Source organism: Arvicanthis niloticus, chromosome 15 (assembly GCF_011762505.2).
Source record: "Arvicanthis niloticus isolate mArvNil1 chromosome 15, mArvNil1.pat.X, whole genome shotgun sequence".
In the NCBI taxonomy this organism is placed as follows: Eukaryota; Metazoa; Chordata; class Mammalia; order Rodentia; family Muridae; genus Arvicanthis; species Arvicanthis niloticus.
This window is the reverse complement of record NC_047672.1, coordinates 1,871,815-1,889,908: the sequence shown is the minus strand read 5'-3', so window position 1 is coordinate 1,889,908 and position 18,094 is coordinate 1,871,815. Positions and strand designations below refer to the sequence as shown.

The 18,094-nt window shown below is 35.7% G+C and overlaps 1 protein-coding gene and 1 pseudogene across 15 annotated transcripts in view; one reads left to right on the top strand and one right to left on the bottom strand.

The window, feature by feature from the left end:
- Kmt2c (lysine methyltransferase 2C) overlaps positions 1-18,094 on the top strand; it is a 212,319-nt gene that overhangs the window by 92,287 nt on the left and 101,938 nt on the right. For all 15 annotated transcript variants that reach the window (XM_076913271.1, XM_076913265.1, XM_076913264.1 and 12 more), the window contains exons 7-10: positions 576-738; positions 6,922-7,093; positions 8,414-8,528; positions 17,468-17,637. In XM_076913271.1, the coding sequence (XP_076769386.1) occupies positions 576-738; positions 6,922-7,093; positions 8,414-8,528; positions 17,468-17,637 (620 nt within the window). The remainder of the gene's footprint in view (positions 1-575; positions 739-6,921; positions 7,094-8,413; positions 8,529-17,467; positions 17,638-18,094) is intronic.
- LOC117720403 (large ribosomal subunit protein uL15 pseudogene) lies at positions 9,777-10,231 on the bottom strand (annotated as a pseudogene).

Below are 18,094 nucleotides of genomic sequence, written 5' to 3'. Positions count from 1 at the left end.
CTCTCTTTCTCTCTTTCTTTCTCTCTCTCTCTCTCTCTCTCTCTCTCTCTCTCTCTCTCTCTTACTCTCTCTCATCATATCATATTTCAAATAGTAATACCTAAAATTCTTCCTTTTCAAGTTATAGCCCCTTGATCTCCTTTAGTTGTCTTATTGCTCTAGCTAGGACTTTAAGTATAATGTTGAATAGATAGGGAGAGAGTGGGCAACCTTCCACCTGATTTTAGTGGAATTATTTTAAGTTTCTCTTCCTTTAATTTTATGTTGGCTATTGGCTTGCTTTATATTGCCTTTATAGTCTTTAGGTATGCACCTTTGTATTTCTGATTTCTCCAAGACTTTTATGGATTTTCATATATTGAACTATCCTTGCATCTCTTGGATGAAGCCTACTTTATCATAGTGGATTATGTTTTTTGATGTGTTCTGGACTTGGTTTGTGAGTGTTTTATTGAGTATTTTTGCATCATTTTTTTTTTTTTCAGACAGATTGTTTCAGTAGTAAGATAGATATTTCTCCATGTCTTCTTAATCCCCCTCAAAGTTTTGTAAGTCATTTCTTTTTTTCTTTTCAGCGATGTGCATTTTGCAAACACCTTGGAGCCACTATCAAATGCTGTGAAGAGAAGTGTACCCAGATGTACCATTATCCATGTGCTGCAGGGGCTGGCACCTTTCAGGACTTTAGTCACTTCTTCCTTCTCTGTCCAGAACACATCGACCAAGCTCCTGAAAGATGTAAGTTTACACATGCAGTTGTAAATTTACTTAAGTACTTATTTAAGACATCACATATGAATTTGGAGAGTTACTTGTATTAAAAGGTAATATGAAATTCTCAATCCCAGCATTTGAGAGGCAGAGGCAAGTGGATCTACAAATTTTAAGCCAGTCTACAGAGTAAGTTCCAGGACATCCAGGGCCACACAGAGAAACCCTGTTTTCAAAGAGAGAAAAAAGAAGCAAAACAAAAAACAAAAAAGAAATTGATATTTAGAAGATACTATACAATCCTAGTGGCCTCAGAAACTTTTGCTGTACGGTTTCCCCTCTCCCTCAAGGTCTTGCTGTGTAGCTCTGGCTATCCTAGACCTCATAGATGATCTGCTCGCTTCTGCCTTCCAACTGCTGGTCTTATAGACATGCATCACTAGGTCCAGTTTGTTGTATGTTTTTGAGTGGAAAGCTATGACCAGTAGATTTTTTGTTGTTATTATCATTATTACTTTTTTTTTTTTTTTTTTTTTTTTAAAAAGTTTATTCAGGGTGTGGGTAGGGGAGTTGAAACGATAAGGGTAGAGAAAGGCAGAGAGAGTGAGTAGAGAAGTAGAGGCCAGCCATGAGCACGCGGAGAAAGAAGGGGGAAGGAAAGGGGGACAGATAGCTGGTATTAATTTTAAAAAGGTTTTTTTCTCTAATATTCAACATTTTCATATTTTAAAGAATGTTTTAAACCATTTTAGAAGACACACTGAGGATATAGTATTTTTTAATATTTCTAAAGAAAATAATTCACCAAAAGGTTGAATAGTGCTCAGTGTCTTTTACAGAAGAACAGTGTCAGTGGGACAACGTAAAACTGATTCCAGTGTTGGTCAGAATATTATCTCTAGGAGCATCCATCACACACTTGCTGACATCTTGTTCATGAGCTCTATAGACCTGTCGTGGGACAGACATCTTTAGTGCTGCTTCACAACCCTTCCATCTTGCTTATCTCTAATCTGCAGTCTTGTTTTTGCTTTCTTTTCCACTGGTGTTTTATAATGATAATAAGTGCTGTTTTATGTTTGAGTTTTAATGAGCAAGTAACAGTATAATTTCTTTTTACTTTATTACTAACCAAAGATCTGTTTTTTTCCTATGGATGCAGCTGATACATATTTTGCTTTTAAAATTGTAATTTATGTTATATATGTATATGTGTGCATGTGATGTGTGAGAGTCAGAGGACTACTTTGTGCAGTCAGAGTTTTAAATTTTATTTTTAGATGGTTTCTAGGATTGAATTTTCTTACCAGGCTTTGCACAACAAGTGTTTTTACCTCTTGAGTCATTTGTCAGCTGAAGAGCATGCACACTTAAGGAACACCTTTCTTTTCTCCTAGAAAATTTAATTTTCAGTTTCTGAAGTTTTCATGATTACTTACTAAATGAGTATTATTTTCATTCTCTTTTATGTTACCTTTTACATGTTAACTTTTATCTACATCTTACCAGTGTATTAATCTTTTAATCCAAGCCTATCTCTGTGCATGTATTTAGCCTTTTTTGTTTTTTTTTTTTTGTTTGTTTGTTTGTTTTGTTTTGTTTTTTGGTTTTCCAGACAGAGTTTCTCTGTGTAGCCTGGGCTGTCCTAGAACTCACTCTGTAGACCAGGCTGGCCTCAAACTCAGAATCCGCCTGCCTCTGCCTCCCAAGTGCTGGGACTAATGGAGTTTAGCCATGTTTTTAAGACATGTTCTTTTTTATCTTTTTCAGGTTTAAGAAATACAAATATAGCTACTTCAGGTTTAACTTAAAGTAATTCCAAATAGCTCTAGATTAACATGATCATTGACTAGCCTTTTTATCATTGTTTTGTATCTAGTTTTATCTATAGTCAGTTACTTTTTGTCTACAATATAATCATGCTTTTATTCACTATGCAGACTTAACTTATAGCTAAAGCAAACTGTAATTTCAAATTATATTTAAACTAATAACTGATTTAAAGTTTTGACAATGTTTTATGTTATTCTTATTAAATCTGGAAGAAAAAGAACTTTAATACACAGCTGTTGCTATGACGATTACTTATGTAGTTAATTATTTTTTAAGAAATTTAATTAATTGTGCCATTGTTTCTTCTGATGATCACATTCTGCATGTATACTGTTAATGGTTACTTTAGTTCAGTCAGTTTGTAAAACTATGAACTATAAGAACTGACATAACTTGTCATTAATATTGTGATGATGAGAGACCATGCTGGCACATAAAGTTAAGAGGAATATTGAGATCATTGGTTCTGTGCCTTTTTCCAAAGTAGACACAAGGACAACAGAATGAAGCCAAGGTTTAGTATAGAAATTTGGCAAGGGAAGTATAGATTGTAGCAGTATGACAGCAATAGTGAGTGAGGATGATACTCTTTTCCCAAAATTCACACTTGGTGACCATTCCAAAAATTAATACAAGGAAATAAAATGTTAGTACTCAATCTGGTTCATAGTATTATTTTAGGATTAGTAGGCACTATCTGTTATAGAGAAAATAGTAAAAAAAAAAAAAAAAATTGCATCAAAGTAGCAGCCTGGTAGTATAAACATACGCTGCAAGGCTGTTCTCTTCTTTTCTTTTCTTCTCTTTAAGCCACAGGTATAAAACCAGTACCCAGTAAAGTAAATTCTATTCCCTGGAAATCTTAAACACTGCACTGTAAATGTACAATAATCCACTCACGTGGATTTGGGGATCTGGGCACATTTGCATAGTGGAGGCTTGAGATTGGTGTGGTTGTCTTCCACTATTGATCTCTACCTTATCTTTTGAGACAGTCTCTCACTGAATCAAGAACTTAAATGGTTGGGTAGACTGGTTAATCAGTGGCGATCTATCTGTTTCTCCCCATGTCTGTTGCCCATCTTCACTCCCTCTCCAAGCTGCAGATATAACAGTACCATTTGCCTTCTTTCTTGACTGGCAGGACACTGCTGTGTGGTTTGACTATCAAGTCATCCCTTGAAGAACGAGTAAATTATGGATGCTATCCAGTATACTGAAAAGAAAGTCAGAGAACTCCAAGAATTTAGGGCTTTATCCATGGTACACATGTTAAAACCAAGAATGGTTGTGCATTTCTTTTCTTAATGCTTTCTGCTAATATTGTAGTCTTTCACTTCACATTGATGTGTTTCTTTGAAAAGATGGTCATCAAGGAGTCACTGAGAAAATAGTGTAAAATAAACAGCAATCTTTTCAACAGTGATATCTAAGAGTTGTTACAGAGTGAGATTGAATGAAAAGTACTGTGTTGGTGATAGAAATGTAATGTGAGCAATATAAATAATTTAGTAGCATGTATTATTTTATTTACCTTATTTTAAAAATACCAATATTTTAACATGTAATCAATACAAAAGTTTTACATACTTGATTTGTTTTCCTATGGTGATTTTGGAATTCCACATGCATTTTATACTTAGTGTACATCTCAGTTTGGGCTAAACTATCAGCCAGTCAGTATTTACTGTGGCAAGTTAGAGCTGTAGAGTAGCAAACGCTAGGCAGTTTTACAGATTTTTAATCAGTATATCTGAAAAACTAGTATCAAGTTAAAATGAATATCTGATTGTCAATTGCTTCCCAATTCATAAAAATTTAAAGTGGCAAAAATCAAAGATTCCCTTTAAAAGTGCATTTTTTTATAGGTGCATACTAGCACTTTCTTAATATTAAGGAAAACACTCCATCCTCCATTAAAAATGAGATTATTACTATACTTCTATTTTTAAAAATAATCACTTATTTTAAGTGCCTGGCAATTAAAGAATCTCTTAAAAGTGATTTGAAAAGTGAACCTTGGGGTTGGAGAGATGGCTCAGTGGTTAAGAGCACTGACTGCTCTTCCAGAGGACCTGAGTTCAAATCCCAGCAACCACATGGTGGCTCTCAGCCATCTGTAGTGTGATCAAATGCACTCTTCTGGTGTGTCTGAAGACAGCTACAGTGTATTCATACTCTGATGTGCTGAGATTACAATCATATGTCATCATTTCTAGCTCCATTGATCTGCTCTTTTAAAAAGTTAATAGTTTATTTTCTGTGCATGTATATGTATAGCATCCATGTAGAGGGTTATGTGTGTGCATTCATGCATGTGAGGCCAGAGGACCATTTGTGTTATGGTTGGTTCTCTCTTTTTCACCATCTGGGTTTCAGGAATTGAGTTTACATCAGCCAATCTGAGCAGCAAGCACCTTTGCCAGTTAAGCCGTCCTCCTGGCCCTGTTGATTGGTTCTTGATTTAAGCAGAACGTGATGATTACCCTTAGGATATTGAAATTGTGCTTTGCATATCTGGTGATGTTTTAGAGAGAATAGAAATCATAAGGAGGGGTGATTCTACTTAGAAGTTCTTACAAAACTAAGAAACTATTATAAGCTAAACTGTAAAAACCGAAGAAAAATATATAGATAACTTAATAAAGAATTTGGATCTGGTGAAGTGTCCAAGGATAGGGAGATATTGTTGGCAAAATGATTTTAAAGTTTGTTTTTTTCCATTTTTTTGAAAAAAGAAATATTGATATCTATCTATCTATCTATCTATCTATTTTATTTTAGAAGTGTTGAGGTTTAGTATTTTTAGAGCATTTGGTGTTGAGCTGCACGAGCCTTGAAAGTGTAGGGATGATAATACAGATGTTTGAGCATCAGCATTTAATGAACATCAAAGGAGATTATACAAGCACAGCAAAAATGTGGAGGAGTTTGTATGGAAAGATAAAGATGAGTTCTAGGGTTTCTAGTATTCAGAGATTGGACAAAGAAGGTACAGGCCCCCAACAAATGCTGTAGGGACCCTAAGGAGAAACTGAGGAGTTGCCATGGAAAGGAAAGTGTAGATGTAGAGTGATAAGCCTTGTACATTTTGCTAAATGTTAATAAGGTGCATCCTAAAATGTAACTATTGGATTTCATGTGGTTATTGTTAACCTTTTTCTAAGGTGGCTTCAGGTATGAGGTGGTAGTGTAGCTAGACTTTCTGTCAGGTCCAGCCTGCTGTCTATGCCCTAGGACTTGTTTTGTATTTCCTCCATTCTACAAATTGTCCTCAAATTTTAAAAAGACTGTAAAGAAACAACTAAGTCTCTATTACAGAAACTGCTATAACTTACAGAATCTATTTATTATAGCCCTTAGCAGGAAGATGTTCTTCACTTCTATCTAGTGTATGTAATGGAAATAGATCACCACTTAGCTTCCCCATGCTCGACCCGCAAAGGTAGAACGTGCTGTCAGCTGAGTGGATTAGGTTAGACTGGCTCAACTTTGGACAGAAGAGGAAACATTGCTGTGTTAAACTTGTTATAATGGAATATCTACATCATTAGCATTGTTATGCTTTTAGAATACCTCGTTTCTCTTTCTATATTGTAATGCACATAGGTTTATTTGTATATTGGGCAAAGGCACAGTTTATTCTTATGTTTTGTTTTATATAGTAAACAAACCCTTAATCTATTTTAGGCATGGATGTTACCTATAAGTATGTTGATTTTAATGTTTTTTTAACTAGAAATCAATGTGGTTGAGTATATAATTAGTCTATGAATTGTTGTATTTGTGTGTGTGTGTGTGTGTGTGTGTGTGTGTGTGTGTGTATGTGTATGCCCTTTATCAATAATGTTCTACATAACATATATTTTAGTATTAAGAAAGCCCCTAAGCTGGTTGGAGTAGTCTGTTTTCAATTAAGAAACACATTAATCTAATTGATATTAACATTCTAATTTTGTATTATTTGATTTTAAGTTTCCAAGATTTTAATATGAATAAAATACTTAATTTTAATACTACAAGTGTCTGTGATTTTTTTTTCCCTTCTCCCAGTTTCTTGTTTGGTTCTTTCTAATGCATGTACTGAGCATCAATTAAATGACCAACATTTCCTTTAGTATTAAAAGTATACAGTTAAATAAAAATTTCTTATAGTCTCAAGTAGACATTGGCAAAAGTACATGATTAAATTTCATATGGTTAGACTTAAATTATAATACACTATCGTGTTATAAGTGAAACCTCATTCTTACTTGGCAAAATGTGGATAACTTCAAATGTCTGACAGAGTCCATGTAAATTCCCTTCAATTAATTTTAAACTATTAATTTAGAAAAATATTAATTCAATAATTTCACTATTTGCTGTTAATTATAGCAAAGGAAGATGCAAACTGTGCAGTGTGTGACAGCCCGGGAGACCTCTTAGATCAGTTCTTTTGTACCACTTGTGGTCAGCACTACCATGGGATGTGCCTGGATATAGCTGTTACTCCACTAAAGCGTGCTGGGTGGCAGTGTCCTGAGTGCAAAGTGTGCCAGAACTGCAAGTAAGTTTCTTATTTCAACTCAAGGGTTTGTACTGAGTCTCAGTGACACCTGCTGTGAGGTATTAAAAGTTTATGAGCTATGATAAAATTTGTTTATATTGTAAGCTATAGTCACACTAATTTCACCATGTATGTCTACTAGACACTTGATAACTTTTCTATTATTTTGAAGCATATCTAAACAGAACTCACTGTGCTTACAATTTTTTAATAATTTCAAAGTAAAGATTAGAAAAAAACTTTTATCGAGAGGAATTAATAGGATAATGAAGCAGTAACTGTTGATATAAGTTATAAATTTGAGCCTCCAAATCAGTGATATGTTTGGATTTAATCCATTCTAGGATGGATAATTTTAACTGACTACTGTTTTGATACAATCTTGATCTTCATCTTCTAGTAGATTCTATTCAGTATAGTTCAAACAAAGCATGGTGTGGAAATTAAGCATTTGGAGTTATCTTTTTTTTGTCTGTTGTATTTCATCCTTTGGCTATTTCTCCACTCTCTCCTGTAATTTTCCCAGCCCAAGTATATAGTTAGTGTAGCATTTTGAGAGTGTTATGTGCATCTTCAGTGATGCATAAATGGTTGCAAACATGACATATTTGTGACTAGGAGAAAGTAGAGCGCAGTGTTGCCCTGGTAAGTCTGATTTACTGGCTATTTCAGAAGAGCAGTCAGAATCAGTATCTTAGAAGCATGAAGTAATTCAACCTGTTTGCTTTCCTTTTTTTTTTTTTTTTTTTTTCCCCAATGAGACTCGGGCACAGTCACATGGGGAAAGCAGGATTCGAACCGGGAGAGAGAGAGCAAAGGGCGTGGGCTCGCCCTACCTGTTTGCTTTCATACTTTGCTAGAATTTAGGAAGAAGATCAGTTAACATTTATTTGATAATTTGTATGTGTACTTAATGTCTCTTGAGAAGGGGCATGAAAACTTAAAGGGAGGAATGGCCTGAAGCTTATTCATGTAGTGGAAGTGCTCAAAGGTAAAACATGGTAGAGTTTGTTACACTGAGTAACAGCAGGAGGCCTTGGGTAAAGGATGATTATCAGAGTTTTTAAAAAAAATGTGAGGATGAAAGGTTCTTGCTGTACTACCTCCTCCTTTGTAGGAATCTACAGTGACTAAGGGAAGTGAGCCATAGGAGAAAGCTTTAAGTAGGATATCTTTCTGGATTCAGGAAGGGGGTAGTCTCTTTATTCTATACAAAGAAGGGACACTGAAGTGTTTATGGATTGTGCAGTTTTTAGGATTGTTTTCATGCGTATTTATGAGAACACAAAGGTTTAAAGATAACGCTATCTTATTTTTTAGGCAATCGGGAGAAGATAGCAAGATGCTGGTGTGTGATACATGTGACAAAGGGTATCATACTTTTTGTCTTCAACCTGTTATGAAATCAGTGCCAACCAATGGCTGGAAATGCAAAGTAAGTGGTTTCTTAATTTGTTTTTTTAGATATCCTCTATATTTATTGCATAGAGAGCTGACACCATTACTGTTCAAACCTATTATCATCATTTCTATTAGAACAGCTTTTAAAATTTCTTGCTGTATAATTGACATATAGAAAATACATATTTTAAAAAGTCTATAACTTGATACAAGCATTTTACCATGGAGCCATCATTGAAATACGCCTTTTTTATTACCTGAAAAAGTTTCCTGATGCCTCTTGGATTTTTTTTTTTTTTTTTTTTTTTTTTTTTTTTTTTTTTTTTTTTTTTTTTGATTGTGCACATTCTTCTCTTATTCCCAGGTAGCATTGCTTTTCTCGTTATTGATCACTATTCTTTGGAGGGGAGCCTTTATGACTCAGTATAATTGTTTTTACACACACATACCCCTTTATTTCCTTTTTTCTGTTTTTACTAAACCATCTATTGGCAAACATTTGAATTGCTTATAAATTGGGGCAGGTATTAAAATGTATGAATTTATCAACTAACTCTTTGTATGATGTTTTATGAAAGAACTTACCTTCTAATGTAGGATCATTATACCTATGAGGAAACTGAAAAACATATGTTTTAAATTTTATTAACTTGTAGCTTAGAGATAAAATACAGTGTATTTAAATTGATTTCCACCTTTGTGAGGTTTCTGCAACTATTCTTTTTGCAAATATAGATTGTACGTTTACCTGTACACTTGTGTTAAATACTTAAAGTGGTGCAATTTTGTGGATCTACCTACCCTGTGGTAGGTAGTTTTAAATAAGTAATTATTGACTCTGACATTTCCTTTTTAAATCCTTTCTAAGTGTCTGTCTCTGTCTCTGAGATAGAGTCTTGCTTTGCTCAGGCTTTCCTAGAAGTCATCAGCCTCTTGCCTTCTCTTTAATGTTCAAGGTATATTCATGCCCATTACACCAGGGTCTCTTGGTTTGGGGTTTAGACAAGCTCTGTGAATATTTCTTCTGTTCTTTAAACTGGTGTTTTGATTCAATAGGTCACTTTTGAAGACCCATTTGCATAGTGATTCTTATTTTTTACTTTTTTTGGACACTCAGTTTTATCTATATTGACTGTTTAAATGTAGAAACCGACATAGGTTACTAGAGTATAGAGTTTGTTGAATCCCTGTCTCATGGATACAGTATGGAATGTTGTTGTTGTTGTTGTTGTTTTCTCTCACATTGAAAATGTTAGCATTTAATTTACCCCTGGAGTGGCTTTTAAGCCACCAGAACACAGGCACCTCCAACACCTTTAATCTTCTCTTCAGTTCTTCTGCTGCAGAATTTGGCCTTCATGATGACCGGTTGCTTAGGGAGCCTTCCCTTGCCTAGAACTTTGTAGTAGCCTGGTCAAACAACATCAGTGATGGGAGCAGCTACAGTCTTGTTTTTGGCTGCATTGACCAGTGTCTGCTAGCTGACCAGCGTCCATAATTTATCCAGGTTGACAGTTAGCCAGAAGCTCTGGTTCCTCTTCAGGTGGTAATGCCTTATACCAACTTTCTTGAAGTAACCTGGATGGTATTTGTCAAAGTTGACCCTGTGGTGGTGCATGCCTCCAGCATTCCCGAGGCCTCCTGGGTGCTTCGGTGCTTACTGATGCAGCTGTGGCGGTGGTGGCCGTGGCTTATGTGGCCCCGGAGTTTCTGGGTCTTCCTCAGTCTGGATGGCATGGCGGTGGCAAAAAGGAAAGAAGGTGGAGTGTTGTTTCATATTCCTTTTGCTTAGACAGCTTTGTTGAACCTGTTTTCAATAATTCATTTGGAATTTCATTTTCTTCAGACATATTTCTAGATTATTATTATTATTTTTTTTTTTGAGACTCTCCAAAGGCCATAGTTCTTGAAACCCACACTAGATGGGCTTGTGAATGTTGCTGGCTGACCACCTTGTTAATGGCAGAATGGCCCTTGTTTTTCTTGCCATCTTCTTTGAGAGAAACCTCTCCTTTGTGCTGAAGGTGGCATGACAGGTCTTGCTCTCTCAGTTTGTTTTCCTAAGAAAATAAATTCCTTGACTGTGTTTATGGCTTTGTCTGCTTTGGTGTTTTATGACCTGGAGTTATTTATTCAATGCTGGTCATTTTACATTTTGTCAGTAATTTACTAAGCCTTTTCTATAACTGTTTATAAGCTCTGTAGTTGACTGACAACTGTACCTACTTAGGCACTACTCTTTTTTGTAGTACCAAGTATGCAATAACTTTTCCTGACTTACATACCCAGAAGCACAAAGGTTTAAAATTCTGTGAAAATAGAAATTATTTAAGTTTACTTTAAATTCTCTGCTCACTTAGTAAAACTACTATGTTTTCTTAGAAGGTATTAACAAACAAAAATTACTAAAGATTCTGAAGTTATGTAAATCAGCTATGAACAGTTCTCCATATTCTTCCTTTGAAATCTGTACTTGCTGATGAATTCTAGATTTATAGTTGGTGAAGAAGCCTTTACCAACTTTACTTCAGTTATTGTAATTTGTCTTGTTTTGTTTTTCAAGACAAGTTTTTTCTCTGTAGCCTATAAATAACTCTGTAGACCAGGCTGGTCTCGAACTTCAAGATCTGCCTGCCTCTTTAGTGCTAGGATTTAAGGCATGTGCCACCACTACCTGGCAATTATTGTAATCTTAAAAATAAAACCAAATTGAACAATTAACTAAAAAAATATATAATTTAACAAATGACTTTCCTTTGACGCTAACTTGCCAAGCCTGGCAGAGGTGTGCCTGCTGATCTAGTTCTTTGACCAAATAATTTGATATAGAGAATACACAAAATTTTTGTACAATAAAGAATATTGATAATACAAAACTTTTGCTTATTATTTTGGTTTAATCAGATTGCAAAAGGCCAGTGGGTAGTATTTGAATACTAGACTTAATTTCTTTATTTTCATGACTATTTTGATTGATATATATTAGATCAATGCTGTCCAAAAGAAATACAATACAAATCATGTTTACCTAATTTAAAACTGTATTTCATTTAACCCCTTGGCAGTCACTGTAAAGTTGAGAGATTTACTTTCTTTCCAGATTTTCACATCTGATTTCTGTTTTTAAAATCTACAGAACACACCAATTTGAAATTTGTGCCAGCCACATTTCAAGTATTGGTATGTGTATGGTAGTCAAGCTTGGTATGTGTATGGTAGCTGCTGTGTCAGAACACAGTTTCAGACTCTGGTGATTTTCCAAGCACAACATGTTTTTCCACCTTGGGAGGCTAATAATTGAAACAGTGGCACTGATTTCCTATAGATTATGGGCCAGGGTTCCCATTCAGTGTTATGCTTTGTTCTGTCAATCGCAACAGTCTGCCATTCCCAGAAACAAATCAAGATGACTGACACATACCACACATTTTTGACTGAATTTGGTCTCTTTGTCTCAATAGTACTGGAGGCCTTCGGAGATGCAGATGTCAGTGGTAGACTTTGGGTACCTTGCAGTCATCATGAGCTCCATCAAGGGTCATTTAATCTTATTTGTATGAGCTACACTAATTCTTTTCAAGCACTAGAATTTGTGTTTAACACCTGTGATATGGCACCTCATCAGGAGCAAGCTAGACCAAGTTTAAAATGGGCCTGGTAGACTTAAGTCTGTAATGTTATATAATTCTGTAAAAGTTGTGCTTCACAGATTCATACTATTAGATAATGAAACAAGAAGTCTCGTCTTTATTCCACAATTAAAAAAAAAAAAAGTCTCCTTTCTTATATCTTTGACAGCACTCAGAATTAATGTAAATAAATGCAGGCACAGTAGTTAGTCTGCATTGTGGCATCCCTGATATCAGTTATTTCATTTTATTTAATTTTGATTATTATTCCCCCCCCCTTAGTATTTTTCCCTCCATTTCCTCATTCTGTTTCCTCCAGGGTTTTCCTTTTGTAGCTCAGTTTGGCTTAGTGTTTTTGCTGCCTCAGCTTCTATTGCTGATCAAAGGTGTACCATGATGCCTACTAGCTACATAATGTTTCATAATGTTTCTATGAAAAAGTTCCAGGTCTTATATTTGTTGTGGTTTAGTTTGGTTTGGTTTGGCTGAGCTATCTTCTGTGATTCTCCTGTAGCCGCATGTTCTTGTCCTGTTGGCCCATTAAAGAAAGGCTATAATGTTTCTCTATCTACTCCTTGCGTCATTATCCAGCGTATTGTGTCTCTGGTGTTTTCCCATGTGAGGATGGAGTGATGCTATGGAAGCTCGGGGCTGCTGGGTTGGTGAATGTGCTGGATCCCACCACACAGAGCTGGGGTGGTCTGTGCAAGTGAGGCACTGAGCTGCCTTGAGCAGTGTTCTTTGGGCTTGTCCCCACTTTGGAACTGCTTCTAGTGCTTTTCACACTTTCTAAGGCAAGAAGGATAAGAAATGTGCTTAGGCCATAAGTGTGGTGTAGCAGTGGATGAAGCACAGAGGAAACAGATTGGAGGCTGCATTCTATCTAGTGTTCTAGAGAGCCCCAGTGAACCATATTAGGTAGTAGCCAGAATGTTGAGATGTGAGCAATGGAGTCTGAGCAGAAGGGTTCATCACCTGGAGAACAAGATGCTTTAAGTAACTCTGCTTAGCTGTGCCTACCTGGGAGGTAGAGTCTGTGGGCTGAAGATCTGACTGCTTTGGTAGCTCCAGTTCTTTCTCTGCCTGCATGAGAGCCTGTTCCATAGTCTCTTGGTGGTTCATTCCAAAGGAGAAAACCACACTGTGTAGAGTATTTATACGTTGACCTTTACTGTATGCCTCTACTTGCCTTACAGTCTTTCTGAAATACAAAGGTGAATTCATAATTTTCTTTCCTTTCTGATGGAAACAGAATATTTAAGGTTATCAATTTACTTTTAATTATAACTTTGGTTGCCCCAAGCCTGTTTGTAACTGTGTGTAAACCTGACCTCTAATGTACTAAAGTATGTTTATACTTTCGTTGCACTCATAATTTAGTTGGTGAAGGGTTTTTGTTTTGTTCAGGAACAGATACCACAGTATGTAGTATACATAGTAACACTAGCTGGTCCAGAACTTGGTGGTAAATTTATAGGTTACGACAGCTTCATCAATTCTGGGATTGCTGACCTTTGGGATGGTTTTTGGATTTTAAGCAAATGCTTCCACACTTGTAATAGTGGCTTTTAACAATGTGTGTTTGTTACTTTCTGGATAGATAAAATCTTTTTACTGCATATTTTGACTGATTAAAAAAATCACTTTTTTTGTTTTTCTCACTTTCTTCTTGTGTTTTCCTATATGTATATGTTTGGCTTTAACTTAGCAAACTGATTGGCCCAGTGTTTTATTAGTGTAAAACTACTCTATGTGTAATTGTCTACCACCTCTACCCCGTCTCCTTTTGGATCTTTACCCAGTAACATGAACAAGTATCCAGTTTACCAATTGAATGTGTTTTTTTTTTTTTCCTTTTACTCTACAGCCTTCTGTGACATTTCAAATGTACATTTTAAATGACTTAGTACTTAGTTAGCTATTTAGATTAATAGAAATCAAAATGTTGGCTTTTTTTTGGCTTGATTAAATTATAAATCTTATTATATTTTTATTGCTAAATTACATGTTTTACCTAACATGGTGATAACATGGCTTGCATGAGGCAGGAGAATCACCAGTTCAAGGCCAGCTTGTATTGCATGTCAAGAAAGAATTTATATCTTTCTATAAATGCCAAGTTCACAACACTTGCAGTTTTTTTTTTTTTTTTGGTTTTTTTTTTTGTTTTGTTTTGTTTTTTTTTGTTTTTTTTGTTTTTTTTTGTTTTTGTTTTTTGTTTTGTTTTGTTTTTGAATCTTTGCTTGCCTCTTTAAAAAAATTCAAATTTTCTGAAAGAAACTTTTTTTTTTACCCTATCACAGACTTTATACTCTGGAAACAGTTCACCCCCCTCCCCCAAGGCTTTTGAGGTGAATTAGTGGGTAAAGGCACGTGCATTGCAATCATGGTGACCTGTGTTTAATCCCCAGAACCCATATGACAGTGGGAGGGGAGGATCTATTCCACAGTGTAGCCCTCTTTGTCTTCTTTCACTCACCTCCTCTCTCAGTGTTCCCCTTCCCTCTCTCTTTCTTTTTCTCTCTCTGTGTGTGTTTGTATTGACTTTCTCCCTCTCTCTGTTTCCACACCCTGCCCCCCACCCCCAGTGTGTATCCACACTCCTTCCTCTCTCTGTGTCCACTCTTTCCCCCCCCTCTGCGTCTTTACACTCTCCATCTCTCATACACACACTGCCATTTAATCATTTATTTATTTCTATTTTAAAATTTAATTTTCATTCTTTTTGTTTGAGGACTTTGGAATTTTTTCTTTTAGGTAATTCTTATGATTTATTTTCATAACCTGGCAGTGGCTCTGTACTGATTAGTTAGTTATGGCTGAAACATTTGGGTCACTGAGATTTGGTAGTAAGGCCCTTTTACAGGACTGGAGAAGTGTTTTTATTTTTTTATTTGTAATATTTTAAAATATTTACCTGTGTACATTTAGTTCTTTGTTTTCTTTTTAGACTTAGTAACAACTAGATAATTTTTGTTTCTTTCTATCAAACATTATCTTTTTTGTTGTTGTTCTCCTTCTTGAAGGTGTTCACTTTCTGAACCTTTGAGCAGATGAAGTTAGGAAGGGGCATGTGTGCATGTATTTACATGATCATGAGTACTTACTCACATGTACATGTAATGGGGAGTGCTCCCCTTAAGTGTCTTTTTGATTCATCCTGGTTTTTTGCTTTCTTCTTTTGCAAAGACTTTCTTTCATAGTAAGAACTCTAAATTCAAGATCATACATGCTTTCATTTAGTCTCTCTCAATAAAAATGAGTTGTTTGGGTTTTATTCCCCTTTCTTTTCTTTCAGATTTTTAAAAAAATAATATATAGGATTTTAACATTCTTTCCAAAAGTCAAAACTTTTACCAAATGTCTCCTGAGAGAATTGTCACTTCTTAGAACTTGTTCCCTGATTCTCCCAATCTCTTGTAAGTAGCTAATGACATTGTTTTCCAGATTTCTTCTTCATTTGTGTTTTCTTACTTCCCTTTTTTATACTAAAGAGCACATTATAGACATTGTTTGCATATGTCCTTTTTATGTAAAATATCGGAAATTCTTCACATCAGATCTTAGTAGTTTTTTAACAGAGAAATTTTATCAATTCAGAGACTTTTTTTTGGGAAGCATTTGTACAGTATGCTTCGCTTTTGTGCTGCGGTTTATTTGACCAGTGTTTTCTGCTTTGATAGTCAAGATGTTTCCTGTGTTTCATAGTACAAACACTTCAGAGGTATGTAACTTTGTGTCCATGTAGATGTTTACATTGTTAAGAGAAATTGCCACATAAATTCTTAGAAGTAGAATTACTACCTGAGGATTGTATGTGTGTCTAGTTTTGATTTGTGCATTTTTTAGTGCCAACACTGAGAAGGCTGCTGTGGCATCTGTGCCAGGAGGGTCTTCTTATTCAGCTATTGGATGTTTGCCTCACATGGTAGAAGATGAGATCTCAATGTCCTTTCAGTCTTCATCTCTCTTATGAATGAACATGATCGTTTCTTAAATTATTTGTTCATCTTTAAGAGTCAATTTTTACCACTGTATTTGGCCATTTAGTAAACATTTTGGTACTTTTCAGAGTTCTTAGAGAAACACAGGCTATTATCATGTATTGTTTGATGTACATGTTTTTATTAATTTGTCAGTTTGTCTTTTGTCTTGTAATAGTTCTTTGGTCCCTGCAAAAGATTTACTTTGAGACAGTTTCATTGTGTAGTCCTCACTGCTTTAGTTTCTAAGCTAACAGGGAGTAAATAGAATAATACAGCAGCAGCATTTTGCCATGTACAGTGGTAAGATTAGGAGCCATGTTTTTCAGAAATTACTTCCTGGTCTCCACCTTCTCCTCTGTTAAAACACTTTGAGAATTTCATACAATGTATTTCAGTCATATTCCCTCCACTTCTCTAATTCCTTCTGGGTCCTCTCCACTTCTACATTCAACTTTGTATCTTCTTTCTTAAGGTCTAACTTGTACTGTTCAGAAGTTCTTGGATACATGGCCTTTCACTGGCTTGCAGTCAGTTCCAGTGGACTTACCACACTTGGCTTTCAATGTCTCAGCTTTAGGTGTACTTGTTAATGTGGTTATCTGAATCTGGTGACTAAAATAGAGTCTGGCTTCTTTTCGATTTTTATTCCAGGTCTAGCAGGAAGAAGTATGCTCTGTTCTTTGAATCAACAGTTCCTTAGCTGTGGCCAAGTTTTTTCTTTATAATCCAGTTTATCTTTTTTCCAACAAGCTTTATGTTTATTATACCCTCTTCTCCCAAACCTGGGAAGAGGGGCAAAAGATTTTAAGAGCTAGAGGCAGTTGACAGCTACAAGGTAACTAACTGTTTGTGCATATACAGCAGAGTATGTATGAACTACCAGCAGTTGTTACTGTATGCACAAGACCTGCACAACATTAAGCCAGACAAAAAGCCCAACATGTAGAGGAGCTGCAGACATGAAGTCCCTCCCACCCTAGCTGAGGAGCTATTGGCAATTGCTGACTCCAAGGAGAGGGGAGATCAGTTTTCTTTAGGCGTGTCTGCCCTGGTAGACTGACTGCTTCTTTGTTTTAGGTTATATTTTATCCTTGAAATTTGGCTAATTATGTTTGTGGTTTCTTTCTTACATGATTGCTTTCCAGTGTATCTTCAACCTCTATTTAAAACTTTCTCAAGGCTTTAGTGCAGTTTGTATGAGATGAGCTACCATTCAAGACAAATTGCCTTTTCAAAAATAAATTGATGTGATGAGTGATGAATAATCCACAAATGTTTTGTTCATTCCCAAAAGATTTGTATCTGAACTACAATTACAAATGAATAATAACTTTTTGTTTCTATTTTTCTTGGTCTAGAATTGCAGAATCTGTATAGAATGTGGCACACGATCTAGTGCTCAGTGGCACCACAACTGTCTGATATGCGACACCTGTTACCAACAGCAGGATAATTTATGTCCTTTCTGTGGAAAGTGCTACCATCCAGAATTACAGAAAGACATGCTCCACTGTAATATGTGTAAGAGGTAAGAATGCTCTATTTAACTGCTTTATCGATTCTTCGGTTCTTGTGAACATTTGCTCTACTGTGTTATTAAGCCTTTTGTCATTCGTACAGACCTTCTTCTAGAGTGCTGTTGTAGGTAGAATTATGCAACACCCCCCTCCCCCCTTTGAGATAAAGATTCACTATGGCCCAGATCTTGCTGTGCAGACCAAGCTGGCCTCAGACTCCCAGAGTTACTCTGTCCTGTGCCTCCCAAGTGTTGAGATTAAAGGCATGCTTCACAATACTCAGCAAATTATTATTGTTATTTTTAATGAATCTGATAGACATAAAGACAAGTAGGCAAAAGATCACACAAAAGATGAGACATGAGCACTGGGAGAAAAATTCAACAGAAGGTAGTTTAAAAAAATATGTCAATGTCACTTTAGTTGTGTCCATAAATGTCATCTTCTTTGTGAAATTCTTTGGTGGTT